At 40.6% G+C, this 17,657-nt stretch overlaps 1 protein-coding gene across 1 annotated transcript in view; it reads right to left on the bottom strand.

Annotated features, from left to right (window-relative positions):
* Positions 1-17,172, bottom strand: part of rheb (Ras homolog, mTORC1 binding) — a 94,512-nt gene extending 77,340 nt beyond the window's left edge. Inside the window, exon 1 of the mRNA XM_073054954.1 lies at positions 16,764-17,172. Coding sequence (XP_072911055.1) covers positions 16,764-16,815 — 52 coding nt within the window. The 5' untranslated portion in view covers positions 16,816-17,172. The remainder of the gene's footprint in view (positions 1-16,763) is intronic.
* Positions 17,173-17,657: the final 485 nt, after the last annotated feature.

Genomic DNA, 17,657 nt, shown 5'->3' with positions numbered 1-17,657 from the left:
CAGATGGAGTATAATGCTGATAAGTGTGAGGTACTATATTTTGGTAGGACTACTCAAAATAGGACATACATGGTAAATGGTAGGGCACTGAGGAATGCAGTAGAACAGAGTGATCTAGGAATAATGGTGCATAGTTCCCTGAAGGTGGAATCTCATGTGGACAGGGTGGTGAAGAAAGCTTTCAATATGCTGGCCTTTATAAATCAGAGCATTGAGTATAGGAATTGGATGTAATGTTAAAATTGTACAATGCATTGGTGAGGCCAAATTTGGAGTATTGTGTACAGTTCTGGGCACCAAATCATAGGAAAGATGTCAACAAAATAGAGAGAGTATAGAGGAGATTTACTAGAATGTTACCTAGGTTTCAGCACCTAAGTTACAGAGAAAGGTTGAACAAGTTAGGTCTTTATTCTTTGGCGCGTAGAAGGTTGAGGGGGGACTTGATAGAGGTATTTAAAATTATGAGGGGGATAGATAGAGTTGACATGGATAGGCTTTTTCCACTGACAGTAGGGGAGATTCAAACAAGAGGACGAGTTGAGAGTTAAGGGGCAAAAGTTTAGGGGTAACACGAGAGGGAACTTCTTTACTCAGAGAGTGGTAGCTGTGTGGAACGAGCTTCCAGTAGAAGTGGTAGAGGCAGGCTCGATATTGTCATTTTAAAAAAATTGGATAGGTATATGGACAGGAAAGGAATGGAGGGTTATGGGCTGAGTGCAGGTCGGTGGGACTAGGTGAGAGTAAACGTTTGGCATGGACTAGAAGGGCTGAGATGGCCTGTTTCCATGCTGTAATTGTTATATGGTTATATATTTAAGACAGATTCTTGATTGGCCAGGGCATAAAGTGCTTGGGGGGTTGGGGAGAAGAGGCATGATATCGGGGCTAAGAGGAAAAATAGATCAGCTAAGGTAAAATGGCGGAGCAGATTTGATCGGCCAAAAGGTCTAATTCTGCTCCTATATCTTATGGTCAAAACTTGCTGATCCAATTAACCACATCATCCAGATTGTTGATATAGATGACAAAAAACAACGGACCCAGCACCAATCTCTGCCACTCTCCACTAGCCACAGGCCTCCAGTTGGAAAGGCAACTATGTACAACTCTCAGGCTTCTCCCACTGAGCCAACATTGAATCTAATTTAAAGCCACAGCCTGCTGTAAAAATATCACAGCTGGAAACCAAACTAGGATTTAATACTATCACCAGTATTTCATAAAGCATGATGATTAGCTTTATTTGTCACATGCACATCGAAGCAGAGTGAAATTTGTCTTTTGCGTCAATGACTAGCAGTCTGAATATGTGCTGGGGGCAGCCTGCAAACATTGCACCTCCAGCATCCCTGCAAATTACTAACCCTAACCATGCATCTCTGGAACGGGGGGGGGGGGCAGGGGGGGAAGGTGTTAATCACAACCAGAATATAGGTGGTAAGTCAACTATGAGTCACTTATAAGTGGCTAATACACTCAATTTCATTTCTAAAAGGGTTTATCTAATGAATTTAAACACACAGCGCATATTTTCCTCCCATGAATATAGTGATAAGCCAATTATAACTCACTAATAAGTCAATAGCATCATAACATTTTAAGTAACGTTTGGATATTAAACACACAGTCTAAATTTTCCTCGTATGAACATATAAAATCATTGCAACACACCAGTGAGAGGCCAAGGTAAGGGCCGGAGGTCCCCGTACCGGGGCCATGGCGGTTGCACTCCGGAGAGAACGGCCAACAAAAGTTCAGCTCGAGGGATGACTTTCAGTAGATCGCAGCGAAGTAGCTGCTCTGCTACTTATGAAACCCTGAGCCTGAATTAGGTCGTCTGCAAATATTTTAGCACCGGGTTCCCCACAAACATTCTGTGTGCTAAATAGGTTTAGAGGCGGCGCCCATCTGTCCGTGCTGCAGGCCAGTAGCAACGGCACTTCTCATCCACTGCGCAAGGCGGCCGGTTACCCAAGACCAACCAGTGATCCCTGGCGCTAGGGTATCATTGCGCTTAGGCGACTGATGTCCTCGTGTAGGTAATGACCTCGCGTGCATTCAAGTTCAACAGTGGGCGTGACAGGGAATGAGGAAAGGTGCAGCTGACTCATATCATTTTATATCGACAAATCATATCATTTCCTCGCAGCCCGGTGGTTGGGGACCACTGTCTTACCCTATCATTCCCGCCACTGCAACCCCCACCCCTAGCAAACACAGACACACAAAAACCAGGCAGAAGATAAAAAAGCCTGAAAGCATCTACCTCCAGGCTCAAGGACAGCTTCAATACCACTATTTTAAGACTACTGAATAGCCCCCTAGTGCAAGATGAACTCTTGACCTCACAATTCACCTGGCCATGGTCTTGCGCCCTTGCTGTCTGCCTGCACTCCCTCCCTGTAACTGCAGCACTACATTCTACATTGTTATTGTTTTCCTGTCTGGCCTCAATGCACTGCTGAAATGAAATCTGTATGGATGGCCAAAATTAAAACCCTTTTTCTACTCTACCCCAGTATGTACAACAATATAAACCAATTTATTACCCCTTTAGATTCTCTTGAGAGCTGCTGCCCTTTACTCTGCATTTTCCTCTTGCTTATTGGGCACTAAACTTCCCAGGCATTTCATTTACACTAACAGGAGACATTAAAAATAGAGTAGATTTGTGAATATAACTTTAAAATTTCCAACCTGGACCATTTCTGATGTAGTAGAATACAAAGACAAAATACCTTCTCTACTAACATCCCAACTTGACTTTGTTGAAACATGCTGTGAAAATAATTAATGCTAATGCCTAAAGCAGCAGTTTATACTCTGCAATTACTTCTATGTAGCTGAAATTAACAACCTTTTGCATAAACATTGAAAAAAGCCTTTTTTAAAAATTTCATGCACTCAAATGTGCATGCCATTTTAAGGTCAGAGGTTTTGAATTAGAAAATATCTAACACCAGCTTCTGATGAAGGTGTCTGTTACATAGACTTGATAAGAATGCTGGGTGAAAAAACAGCTTTCATTCAGACATTTAATCATATCTAGAAATACAGTTTCAGGGTTGTACTGACGCTTGGTTTATTAGATGTACAGATTACACAGCTATTATTCCAGAGCATGAAAATATACATTAAACAATTCATACCAAAAGCACTTACGCATTTCACTCTGGCTCATAATGTAGGCCTAATTAATTCATCAAAAGATACTATGTTGTGATAGAGGCATTAATCTCAGTAGAAAGAATTCTTACCAGAGCATCATTCACTATTTCAAAAATATTTTGTGCTTTCTACTCCATTTCTAACAGGCATTATGCTATTTCTTTCACTGCAGCGTTTGCAAGTAAAGTATGTGCATGACTGTTCCAGCTGAGATGGTAGTGATCAGTTGGCCTTTTTGCTGAAGGTGTTCCAATAGCAGCTTGGAAGAGGAAACACTAGGGATTGGACTCAGCAATGAAGGAAAGTTTTCCAGGTCAAGATGAGATGCAACTTGGAAACTGACCTGATGTGCTCATGACTTGCTACCCATGCCCTCTGTAGTGAGGGTTAGAAAGTGTTGTCGAATTAGCATTACAAGTGCACATTGTAGACAGTGCATTCTGTGGCACTTTCTGGTGGTAGGTGAATTTAATGTTTTGACTGGTGGATGTGTATTAATTAAATAGATTTTTTTGTCCTGCACAGAGTCAGAGTTGTTCAACATGGAAACACCTCAATAATAAGTAAATGCTTTGAGAAGCTGGTCAAGGACTACATCTGTAGCGTGCTACCATCCAAACTGGACGCCCTACAATTCACCTACCAACACAACTGATCGACAGATGACGCAATAGCCACAGCTCTACACACCGTCCTCACACATCTGGAGAAGGATGCTTATGCGAGAATGCTGTTCTTGGATTACAGTTCAGCATTCAACACCATAATTCCATCCAAGCTCGGCAGGAAGCTCAGAGACCTCGGCCTCGACCCGGTCTTGTGCAGCTGGATTCTGGACTTCCTGTAAGATCGCAGCTGGTAAGAGAGGGCACTCTCACCTCCATCCCTCAGACTCTCAACACAGGAGCCACTCAGGGCTGTGTTCTAAGTCCCCTCCTTTACTCCCTGTATACCCATAACTGTGTCACCACCCACAGCTCTAATCTGCTAATTAAATTTGCTGATGACACTACACTGATTGGCTTAATCTCAAACAATAACAGGGAAGAAGTCACCTCCCTGACACAGAGGCGTCAAGAAAACAACCTCTCCCTCAATGTCGCAAAAACAGAGGAATGTGGATTACAGGAGGAATGGAGACAGGCCAACTCCTATTGACATCAATAGATCTGGAGTTGAGAGAGTAAACAGCTTCAAGATCCTCGGCATCCACATCACCAAGGACCTCATGTGGTCTGTACAAACCAGCTGTTTGGTGAAAAAAGCACAACAGTGCCTCTTTCATCTCAGACAATTGAGGAAATTTGGTATGGGCCACCCAAATCCTAAGAACTTTCTACGGGGGTACAATTGAGAGCATCCTGATTAGCTGCATCACTGCCTGGTATGGGAACTGTACCTCCCTCAATTGCAGGGTTCTGCAGAGAGTGGTGTGGACAGCCCAGTGCATCTGTAGTTGTGAATTTCCCACGATCCCAGGACATTTACAAAGGTAGGTGTGAGAAGAAGGCCCGAAGGATCATTGGGGACCCAAGTCACACCAACCATGGTCTATTCCAGCTGCTACCATCCGGGAAACGGTACCGCAGCATAAAAGCCAGGACCAACAGGCTCCAGGACAGCTTCTTCCGCCAGGCCATCACGCTGATTTGAGTGTATTGTTGTTACACTGACTGTTCTATTTATTATAAATTACAATGATTGCACATTGCACATTTAGATGGAGGCATAACGTAAAGACTTTTACTCCTCATGTATGTGAAAGATGTAAGAAAGAAAGTCAATTCAGTTCTTAGCTTAGTCCATTAATGTCTTAACAAACTTACAGCAATTTTGGAAACAATTTGAAGAACTCTGGTGTACAGGTCACTACAAAGATCATAAAAATATTTATTTGCACTTAAATATCAAGGTTCATTTTAATAGATTAAAAAGACAGAGGTGGTGTCGTAAAACAAAATGCTTCAAAAGTTTACAACATTGAAAAATCCTAACAATGAAGACAAGCACAATTACTGTTAATAGTATGCTTGTGAAAATACCATTTAATGATAAATTATGGACCAACAACTTTGAACTAAGACTACTGTCGCAAATTTTCACTTCCGACTGATCAGCTCAGATTTCAAGACTTGAAAGCTTTTGTCATAACACACCGATTGGATGCACTCACTAGACATATGGAACTTGTGCACTCAATGGCAGAGTAAATTTTCCATTTTCACAAGGACCAATTGCTTGGTTCAAAATAAACTAATGAGGTCAGTATAAACCCATGTGCCAACAGCAAGATTCATTTCTTCTACAGAACACCTAACCCAAGCAAAAGTTTCAAAATTTGGTTACCACTCCAAATTCAAGAACTTGCCCACCATTGTACAGCTGCATTTCCTATTACTGGTTTCAACAATAAGGAACAAGGAAGCACCTTTAGTACTATAACTCCATGGTATTTACTTCATTGAACAAAGATGTGGAACTTCCTTACGTACTTGCTTGCTAATTCCACATTCAGAGACTAATCAGTTCCCAAATTCCTGCAAACACTTTGCTTTAGGTCATTTAAGCATTTTCCATCTGAAGAATGTGCCCAGCCTAATTGCTTCAATAGGCTGAGCTATACGTCAGAATCAGAATCAGGTTTAATACCACCAACACATCATGAAATTTATTAACTTAGTGGCAGCAGTACAATGCAATATATAAATATAGAAAAAATTAAATTATAGTATATATAAAATAATTAAGATAAGTAGTGCAAAAACAAAATTAAAAATAGTGACATAGTGTTCATGGGCTCAATGTCCATTCAGAAATCAGATGGCAGAGGGAAAGAAGCTGTTCCTGAATTGCTGAGTGTGTGCCTTCAGGCTTCTGTACCTCTTTCCTAACGAGAAGAGGGCATGCTTTGAGTGGTGGGGTTCCTTAATAATGGACACTGCTTTTCTGAAGACGTCTAGGATACTACATAGGCTAGTGTCCATGGAGCTAACTAATCTTACATCTCTCTGCAGTTTACTTTGATCCTGTGCAGTAGCTCCACCACACCCCCCCCCCCCCCCAAATCAAACAGTGATGCAGCCAGTCAGAATATGCTCCATGGTACATCTCTAGAAGTTTCAGTGTTATATAGTCCACCGTCTTGCCTTCTTTATAGCTGCACTGACAGCTACATTCAGAGGAAACAGTACTAAAGACACCAAAAGGCCATTTCAAATGTTATGATTTTGCTCCTGGCCAGAAAATAAATTTTATAACGTGAAGTTAGCAAGCTATTTAAATATTCCACAGTGCATTATTATTACCCTGTTGGAACTGTAAAGTCATATACCTGTATAACCAATTGCAACTTGCTGAGTTTTATCATTAGTTAGAATTTATCTGTTGAGCAGTGTATCGCCATTGCTTTCCCCGTGAAGCATTATGTATTCAGCAACAGCAGTGCATTTTTGTTTCCGCTCTGGATCCAAGACTGCAGGACAACATGCTCTCAATACATTTAGAGCTGACCTATGGCGATAGAGATATAATCAAGACCAACCACGGTTGCCAAACAAAGCAGAGTGACAAGAACACTCAGACCAAGCAGGGTTTTTTTTTAAACATGTGGCCCCACCACAATTAAGCTGTAAAAACCCTGCTTTCATAAAAAAATCACAACATTCAACTGTACAGCAACCCAAAAACTAATAAACACAAGAGATTCTTCAGACGCTGGAAATCTAGAGCAACACACAGATAATGCTGGAGGAATGCAGCAGGTCAAGCAGCATCTATGGACAGGAACAAACAGATTGATCTGGGAGTAGGTTAAAAGTTCAGTACAACATCTTGGGACAAAGGGCCTGTACTGTTCTATGCTCTATGCAGCCTTCATAATGAATAAAGTATTTACTGACTATGGAATAAAGAGAGTATATGAATGTAAACTAAAGGTTACAAAAACACATTAAATAATTGCTGTACTCCACGGCTTTATTTATACTAAGTAAATATTTGCTGATTTATAATATTATTCTGAAACATTGCTATGTCCCACTAAGGTAGTAGAACAGTTTGTGAACATAAATCTCCAGCTCAACAAAGTTTTGTTTTGCTTCATTTAAATTATTTAACAAAGATCTGTTGCAATGAAAGGCAAGGAACACATTTTGAAATCACTTTTTTCCAGTAACACTGACTCAATCACAAGGAAAGAAGCCTGTTAACCATACTATTTAAATAGGGGAAAACACACAAACACCTGTGCTCTTCCACTTGACAGTAATGGCCACTGGATGAATGACTTGTAAGTTTCAGTTTGTCAAAACAGACAGCTTGCTTTTGATTTATTCCGTCTTTAAAAGGTGATTGACTAGGTTCTGGCTTCTTTCCACACTATCCACTACCTGATATACAACTTTTTTTTTGCAAAATGATTTATTTTAGGTACCAATCCTTCTGTTAACTAGGGGAAAGCTTAATTCATACAGAACAATTATTCAGGGAACATATGATTTAAGAACCCTAACAGTATACATTGCAAGGTGCTGCTTATAAAGAATGACTGTTTCAGTTTGAAACAAATACCTACATTTCTCCAAGTTCAAATAAGACCATAAGACATGGGAGCATAATTATGCCGTTCTGCCTGTCAAGTCAAACTTGAGTTTCTAGAAATTATTGGGACCTAGAGGCAAAAAAAATAATATTTTAAAGTAACAGCAAGAATCCACTGATAAGACTGGATGGAACCTACTGCTTGAGTGCTGCTTCTGCCTGGAACATTGGGCGGACCCCGCAGCGTCACAGCGGCAGTCTGGGAGCAGCGTTGGAATCTGCGGTAAGATGCTGAACTTTAAATAACTTGAGAGATTGTTTCATGGAAAAGAGCACTGCTGTCACGATGTTTGGGTTAGCGCTAGCTTCGCCACAGGGATCATCGCCGCAGGCACTTCTCAGAAATGGCGTGAGGCTTAAGAAGAGCTCACGGACCTTTGGGAGGGTTCACCTGGTTTGAAAACATAATGGTCGGAGACCATGATGGTCCATTCGAGAAATGGAGACTGTGCAGGTCGGAATTCATCTACAAAGTCCGAGAGGCAGCCAGCGTTTTCACCTTATGACTTATGACGGATTACTAATGACTAAGGACTAATGACTAGACTAATGACTGATGGAACTAATGGAACTATCAAACTGCCGCACTTTCGAAAAACAAAAGGAGGAAAAAGGAAAAGTTGTTTGGTCATTGAGTGGAATCCAGTTAAAAAACCTTCGGGTAGGCGCATTCAATCTCTTTCAAGTGGGGAAGCTACACATGTTCAAAGAACAAGAAGAATTCCAACTTGACTGATCCATTATCTCTCTCAACCCCATTCTTCGGCCTTCTCCCTGTAACCTTTGATGCTTCCTCCCCAATAAAGAACCATTCAATCACTGCTTTAAATATACCCAATGACCCTTAGCCATCTGTGGCAATGATTCAACAACTCAGGCTAAAAATTTTCTTCCTCAACGCTGTTCTAAACGGATGCTCTTCTATTCAGAGGTTGTACCCTCTGGTCCTAGATTCCCCCAGTACTGGAAACATTCACTCTATCCATCATCATGCCAAAGTAACAAATATAAACACTTTTAATGACAGAATATCAAATACTACTGACAACAATGAATACAATGGATCAATTGTTTTACATGGTTTATACACTGCAGAAAATATTCTGCTAAACCAGAGACCTGCTACACGAACATTACAAAATTAAATTGATTTTGCCATATTTAATTGCCAGCTTTATTTGAAGGTCAATTAATATGCTGAACATTAGATCCATTTTGGGAAACAGACAAAATCTGAGGGCAACATGATTTCTAAATTAAGTGTACAGGATTTGAAGTTAATAGACCTCCAAATTAAAAGCTCATGGGTCAACATATAAACTGCTCTATTTTAAGCAAATTATTATTTTAACTTCATAATACTGCACAGAATTATCATATTCAGTTTTAAATTATGATTGCATTTTCATTTAAACTGCAAATATAACGATAAATTAAATGTCATTTAGATATATATCTACATAAATATTGTCAGTACAAAGTGTCTGCAATTTTTTTTGTGGCTGAGATGGGAGAAATTTTCTTTAAACGCCATTTTTAGAAATTCATTCTTCGCTTAAGCTGGAGTAATTTTCTATAGAAAAAATATTTTTTAATTATTACAAAGAGCAGAGTAACTGCATAATTAGAGAGATGTAACAAACTTTTACACCCAAATGGCAGAGAAAAAATCTGAATGTCTGGAGAGGCAGAACCCTTCACATTAAAGCGCATAGTTTAAGAGCTGTGAAAGCCTTTACTGACAGTATAAATGATGAACTGAAGGGTGGCATAAATTGCCAGTGACACCTATCAAGACAAAGGCCGGCATCTGTAGCAATCAAACACAATGACGTGGATCTGAAATCACACATAGGCCAGTCAGCAAAGGAATTCTCTTCATAAAAGGCATTATCAGGGATCATCTTAATTCTAACATTTCAGTAACGTTGAAAGAATGCCATGGCACTGAATCAGATTTGGATTAATGAATTTCAGTTACAGCTACTATAATTTATATTTCAGTAATTCTCAGCTCCTCAAACCCAAGTTTGTAGGAGTCACTGGTCTAGAAACATGTAGAAACAATGAATCCACTAGAGTGTGATAGTTGGGTGACTTTTGACAAGATGGGAATTGTGGGTCAGACATCAGGAGTATCACGAAGAGTGTAACAGCTGCATTTGACAACAGAACATAGAATATCACTGCACAATGCAGGCTATTCAGCCCACAATTTTGTACTGACCTCTAAATCTACCTTATCTAACCCTTCCCTCCTATGGAGTCCTCCATTTTTTTTCATCTATGTGCCTAATGTATTTGCCTCTAACCCCACCGCTGGCAGCGTGTCGCAACACCCAGCGTGTAAAAACACTACTGCTGACCTACCCCTCCTATACATTCCTCCAGTCACCTTAAAATGATGCCATTGGGAAAACACCTCTGGTTGTCTATGCCTCTTGTGTTGTAAACCTCTATCATCACCTCTCATACTCTTACTCCAAGGAGAAAGGCCCTAGCTACATGCTCCCAATCCAGTCAGCAACCCAGTAAATCTCCTCTGCACCTCTTTGAAAGCTTCCACATCCATCCTATGAAGTAACCAGAACTAAGCACAAAACTTCCAAGTGGTCTAACCAGTTTTACAGAGCTGCAACATAATGGCTCAGACTAGATGGGCCAAAGGGCCTGTTTCTGTGCTGCAGTGGTCTGTGACTGATCATCTCAGGACTTTTGAACTCAAATCTCCCAACTAATGTAAAGAAATAACCATGTGCCTTTAACACCTCTGGATACTGTACTAGGTAGGAAACATAACCTGAATTTAGTCTAAAAATCTGCTATTAGCATGATCATTTTGTTTACAGCAGGAAGTTGAGATTACAGGAGAGAAGCAATGTATGTGACTGACTTGCAGCTAGAGGAAAGGAAGCTGGGGTGAGATTGACAAGAAAAAGGATTAAGGACTCAGTATCAGACTAATATTACTAGCATATGTTGTGAAATGTGTTAACTTTGCAGCAGCAGTACAATGTAATACATGATAGAGAGAAAAAGAAAACTGAATTAGTCAGAGTATATTAAATAGTTAAATTAAATTAGTGGGGAAAAAAGTATAAGGTAGTGTTCATGGGCTCAACGTCCATTCAGAAATCAGATGGAATAGGGGAAGAAACTGTTCCTGAATAGTTGAGTGTGTGCCTTCAGGCTTCTGTACCTGCTTCCAGACAGTAACAGTGTGAAGAGTGCACAGATAATCAGAACTGTCATGAACATTTTTGGGCAGATGCATAGATAAACCTTAATTTCCCTTCAGTTTTGGGAAGATTTCATTAAAGCTCTCAGAGAGTGTGTTGTACAACAGAGGCAATTCATTTAATGTCAACTGAACCTATTTCTACTGTCAAGCAAATTGGGTTATTTTCCATTAATATCAGAAAGACCAAACTAGAGTCAGTTCCAACAGAAGTTCTATTCATTAATAATTAGAAGTGTTTGAAGTTGTTGACTGCGTTTATCACGTTCTCCCATCAAGTAGGAATGTCTGGCTATGGGACAAGGCGCAGTAATGAAGAGAAAGAGTATAACCACCATTAATTTTGGAGAGAAATCTGGTGATTGTCCTATCATATACAGATAACAACACCTTAGATACAAGGAAAACTAAGATATATAGATTATGAAAATGATGACATTCATTGCATTTGTATCCTAGCATTCCACTTCAAGAAATTACTTGCCCAGTTCTGGCTAGTGGAAAAATGGAATAGTCTTTCACTAGATACACTAATAACAATTACTCACCCAGTTGCCAGAGCATACAACTAAGTTTTTCTATAAAGGATTAGAGTGCTAACGGCAATCAATACCAGGAACCAAAATAGACAAACCATGCTCAGCCAATGCCTGCCGGACAACCCTTGAAAAGCTCTTTTAAATTGTCAATCCAGTCAATAACCTACTGAAATCAGCATAAAACATTTTAAGACCATTTCCAAATACCTGAGTAGAAAATTAGCATTGAAGTTGCAAACTTAAATGGTTAAAACAGCATAACACCGCCTCCAGTGTACACACCTTCAAATAAGAGTTTATATTTAAAGAACTGAAAATACAATTCCACTGTCACTGTTTCCCATCCTATCCAGATCAATAGCACGAGTTCACCTTGTCTTTCACCTTTGCAGACTCCATATTCAACATTCTTCACTGGTCATGAAATGCAGCCTTTTCAGCATTCTGAAAGTAGGCCCTCACAACATCCTAATCTGCTCCATAATGTCCTGCAAGATAGCACCAGGACATGAAAATCACTGCAAGTGGCTCCCTGGAAATCCACTTATTACTGCTTTAATAATCATTTTGTTCTTTAAAATCTAAATTCCCTGTCACTACGAATACAGCAACACACTGTGTAATGATTTGATCTGTACAAACAGCATGTAAGACAAGTTTTTCCACTGTATCTCAGTACACGTGACAATAACAAATCAATTCCAGTTCCACTGACTAGAAAGACATGGTTTACACATTAAGACAACCAGGAGTTCAAAATACTTCCAGGCACATTTGTACTTGCTTGAACCTTCCTCAATTTAGTATAATGCATTTGGTGTAAATGTCTACACAAATGAACGCTTCACTCAACTGCTCCATTTAAACAAACACGATCTCAATCCCGTCTCTTTGTCTGACTCCTACATTGAGCCAAGCTGTCATTGGCTTCCGACACTACCCCAGAGAGACTAATTCATCAAGCTGGCACAATGCTTCCCCACTGCACAGCACCACACTTTTCCGGACAGGCAACCAGGGTTCAACTCCTGCCACTGCCTGTGAGGACTTTGTTCCCTGTGACTGCGAAAGACTCCTACGGGTGTTCTGGCTTCCTCCCACAGTCCAAAGAGAAACCAACTGGTAGGTTAATTAGTCATTTTAAGTTGTCCTGTGATTATGCTAGGATTAAATCGGGGTATTGCTGGGCAGCAAAGAGCCAATTCTGTGCTGTATGCAATAAAATAAAAATTAGAGTTCAACAACTTTAGAAAAGCTGCATAGTGTCAGCATACAGAGGTGATTGGGGAAATACCATTAATCCGTGACCACTGCTTTAATTGACTGCATATGAATGACGATATATTTCTATCATTTAACCATTACAACTTAGTTTTCCTTACACATTATACAACCTGAATATTTTGAGTGACCTATTTTCAAAGTCTATAGATTGCGAAGCAGTTTCAGGTCTGAACAGTAACATCTTTATTTTCATGAGCAACACAAATCCTGCAATACAAAGGAGACATTTGCAGATCTTCAGCTCGACTGCAGAGACGATATGTAGATGCCAATTATGGCAAAATAACAACCATACTGAAAACAAGTATCTGTGGCAAGAAAACAAAATATCCCAGTCAACCTGAAAAATTCAGTTCTTCTTATTTCATGTTAGCTGTCCAACCTCCTGAACGTTTTCTAGCATTTTCTGCTTTTATTTCAGATATCCAGCATCTGCAGTTTTATTAAATTTTTATTCAAAAACAAAAATACCAGAGTCATCAGAAGCCTAAACCCAAGCAAAAACATTACAAGAATGGTCATAAACAAACTGAATCCCAACAGAAAAAAAATTCACCGTAGTGTACAATTACTAAGATTAACTTTCAATACTTTCTTAAAACAGATGATTTTGGATCTCCCACACAAGATTAAAAGAGGAAATGGAAACATTTATAAGATTTAACAATGTGCCTTACACATCTGTATTCGTTCTTTTCAAGAAGCACTCGATCATCAGAATACCACACAGATTAAGGAAGAGTATTGCTGGGGATTTAAAATGAAGTAGAACAAGTGGAATAGGATTTTCAACCAAGTATAAAGGTATAAAATCCAGAAACATTAAAAATAGATTGACCTTAAAGAAAATGGAGCAACATGCTGAAAAATAAAACTCTGCAATTCTTGGAAATAAATCTGTAGAGTAATGGTGAGAGGTTTAGCTGTGTGGGTATAGCTGGAACCATTTGGTCAGATGTACTCTAGGCATGTACTGAGTGTGATCACTCCAGTTGATTATGTGGTCCTCAGGGGCTCCTCCCTTAATGGCAAACACTTATGTGATGACTGTTTAACATGGGGAGGCTGATGCATGGGCAGCCACTACACAGTCCTTGACAGATCAGGGTCAGGGTCCAGGGGAATGGTTTGCAGAACAGCTGGAGACCCTTCACCACTGCAGCCTTCCTCCACCTTCACTGTTGTTGCAACGTGTCATCTTCCTCCCGCTCCACCATTGAAGTCTTGGTTGGATTGCTCTTTGACTGGAACCTCCCCCCTTGATCCTACCAGGAACTAAGCTCCAGACCCTCCACCACAAGAAGATGATCTTTGGAGAAGGGCAATTATATGACGTAGGTCTGACAATAATTGTTATACAATGAAAAATTCTCAAGATGCAAATATTTAAGTCAGTCATGTGGCAACAACTCAATGAATAAAAGCATGGTCAAGAGGTTCAGTTGCTGTTTAGACCAAACATCAAACTGTCTTGTTTTTTTTATTGTAATGCCTGCATTGTTTTGTGCACTTTTTGCAGTCCTGGGTAGGTCCGTAGTCTAGTGTAGTTTTTTACGTAGTTCAGTCTAGTTTTTGTACTGTGTCATGTAACACCGTGGTCCTGAAAAATGTTGTCTCGTTTTTACTATGTGCTGTACCAGCAGTTATGGTTGAAATGACAATAAAATGTGACTTGACTTGATTTGAGAATGGAGAAGAAATGTGATGCAAGTGATTGGTGTCAGATAGGGTGGTTTGAGTATCTCAAAAGCCAATGACCTCCTGGGATTTTCACACACTAGTTTCTAAAGTTTACAGAGAATGGTGAGAAAAACAAAAATAAATCCAGTGAGAGTTAATGAGAGAGGTCAGAGGAGAATGGGCAGACGGGTTCAAGCTGACAGGAAGGTAACTCTCACAACCACATGTTACAACAGTGATGTGCATCTGAATGCACAACACTTCAAATTTTGAAGTGGATGGGCTACAGCAGAAGACCACAACGCATACACTCAGTGGCCACTTTATTAGATAAAGGAGGTATCAAATAAAGTGATCATTGAGTGTAAACCATTCAAAACCAGTTCTAGTAGAACCAATTCAGTTAATGTCCCATACAGTGGGCTATCAGCTCACCATTAGAACATACAAAAATTGGACAAATCAAGCTGCATATAGAAAGGCTAATGCATTGGATTTAATTCATGGTTGAGTTTAGTATTATGTCAGCTTCCTTGATCTTTTTTCACTTAAATGCACACTACATTTCTAGTGGGAAAAACAATTTGGTAGACAAGTTACAGGTGTTTCCCCCCCCCCCCTTTATAAAGGTAGAGCATTCCTATGAAACCTTTCTTAAGCCGAAATGGCGTAAAGTGAAGAACCATTAATTTATATGGGAAAAATTTTCATAAAATCGAAAATCCTCTTTGTAATACGAACACAGGTTACTAATGTAGGTCTTTTGTAAAAAGCGAAGCGGTGTAAAGCGAACATTCGTAAAGCGGGGGACACCTGTACTTCCAATTTATAACTAATGGTTCTAACATTGCATAAAGTGTCTCACTGATGTGAGCATTGATATCTGATGAACATACGTTATCCTGTTATAACAGCTGACATAACCAGTAAAAAGAGGTCACATCCTCACTAGATAGATCAGTTTCATACAAAAATACTAGTAAGTTGTTATTGGCAGAGCCTCAGATGGTAACATTGCCTCCTTGCTAACAATCAACTTTGGCGCACCTCAAGGATGCATGCTTGGCCCATAACTCTACCCTCTCTATACCCGTGACTGCGTAGCTATCTATAAATGGCATCTATAAATTTACTGATGACACACCTATTGTTGGCAGAGTTTCAGTTGGTGACGAGAAAGTGTAAAGGAGTGAGATAGATCAGCAGGGCAAGTAGCATCGAAACAACAACCTTTCACTCAACACCAGTAAGACCACGTAATTGATGTGGACTTCAGGAAGGAGAAGTCGAGGGAACACACATACATCATGCAAATTTTAATCTAACCACAATCAAAAAAACTTGAAAGCGTATAAAATAAATCTTGTTTCATATTTACTTTGTGAAACATAACAATTTCAAAATGCTGCAGACCTGACCTTCCCAGCATCAAATGGATTTAATATGATTGAAAACGATTACTAGGGTAGATAAAACTGCTTAAAAATATTGACTAAAACACTATAATCCAAATACTGGAAATAGGCATGCATTAACTTGCATTCACAGAAAACATTCCCCCAAGAGGCTCATCAAATTATGAAATTAAACTCCGATTCATGTCTTTTGTTTAGCCTATTATTTTTAAATTACAAATTCAAGCAAATATGTGCAGTACCTTTACTCTGACAATGTTTGTATCACAATAGCGGGCAGTGAAAGAGCTGGCGGCTTGGGGGGAGGGGGAGGGTAATTAAGGACGGGAATTCCACGGGGTTAGTTTTCCCACAGAATTCCTTTCTGAGTCGAAACTGCCGGAAAAAAAACAGAAAGGGGGGGTGGGGAAGAGGAGAAAGATGAAAATAAACAATACCACGCAGGATGCGGTGGGGGGGAAGTTAACCTTAAACGGAAAAGAGCCGAGGAAAATTCGCCACTGCGTCTCAATAAAATTACATAAAGTTGAGTTGGCATGCTGGAACCGGTAGCACACCACCACTCGGTCAAATACCAAAATAAAAAGGTTGAGGAAGGGAGGAAGGTCAGCCATTACCCGAGGTTAGCACACACACACAGTGATCAAATTGGATTTCACTCCAAGGCAGACATTAAGTTAGCAGCTTTGCTAGGGGATTTTTTTTTTCGTAAAAGATGCCACGATCAGCGGTGGACTGTCGCCTCTCTCTCTCTCTCACACACACACACACTTCTGCCAGAGATTGATGACTTGTCCTTAACGCAGAGCCCGGGCTTGTGCCAGGCGCCTTACTCACCCACGGATCTGTATCCCAGGATCGCAACCTTCCGAGACTTCGGCTGTGGCATGTTAACAACGGCGCCTCAACCCCGCCCCCCAAAATTAAAAACAAAAGTTTACGGTAGGTGAGCAGAGGAAGATAAAGGTCTCTGGCCGGCGACGGAACCCAATCTCCCCGAAGCAGGGGAAGGAACTTCGAACCCCAACAGAAAGCAAAACTACATGGATGTGGAGTTTCGCTTTGGCTTCAAAAATAAAAGCACAAGCGAAGTTTGTGAACCGAAGCCAATGAGGCGGTGTCCTGCAGTAAATGTGGGAATATATGCCTGAAGTATTTTCAATTTTGAGCTCATGCGTATCGGAGCGTTCGGAGTCGCACAGCTCTCGCTCTCTCTCCCTTCCCCCCACCTCCTGCCTCGACCGGAAACCCGCCTCACCAGATGTCACCGCCCCCGCCTCACGTAGCCCGCTATCCGATTGGGTTACGTTGGGCGTTGGCGGCGGCGTGCTCGCCTTTCCATTGCAGGAGTGGGCTATCCATCATCCGCCCGGCCGGCCAGCTGTTGTGCTGTTTGGTTGGCAACCCAGCAGCCAACCAGCCACGCCCCTGCTCTTCGCGCGCTTCACGGTGGCTGCTCGGGAATGGTGCTTCGCTCTGCCAGTCTAGCTCAGTCGTCCGACAGGACCACAAAGCTAGCTAGCTATTGGCCGGAGAATCCGTCTATCGCATACTTGCTCAATGAATGGTTGCAATCGAGGTCATAGCCTGATACCGCCCTGTTTTCCGTTACTCGGGTTGGTTGCTGGGAATCGTAGTTTATTGTGTAGCCTGCTTCAGTTTATTGTTTTACGAAACAATTTTTCCACGAGGTGCTGAATCTTTTTCTAAATCTCGGACGTGAAACAGATA

This window comes from Hemitrygon akajei, chromosome 8 (assembly GCF_048418815.1).
Source record: "Hemitrygon akajei chromosome 8, sHemAka1.3, whole genome shotgun sequence".
In the NCBI taxonomy this organism is placed as follows: Eukaryota; Metazoa; Chordata; class Chondrichthyes; order Myliobatiformes; family Dasyatidae; genus Hemitrygon; species Hemitrygon akajei.
Note: the sequence above shows the minus strand (reverse complement) of the source record. Positions and strands in the feature narration are given on the sequence as shown.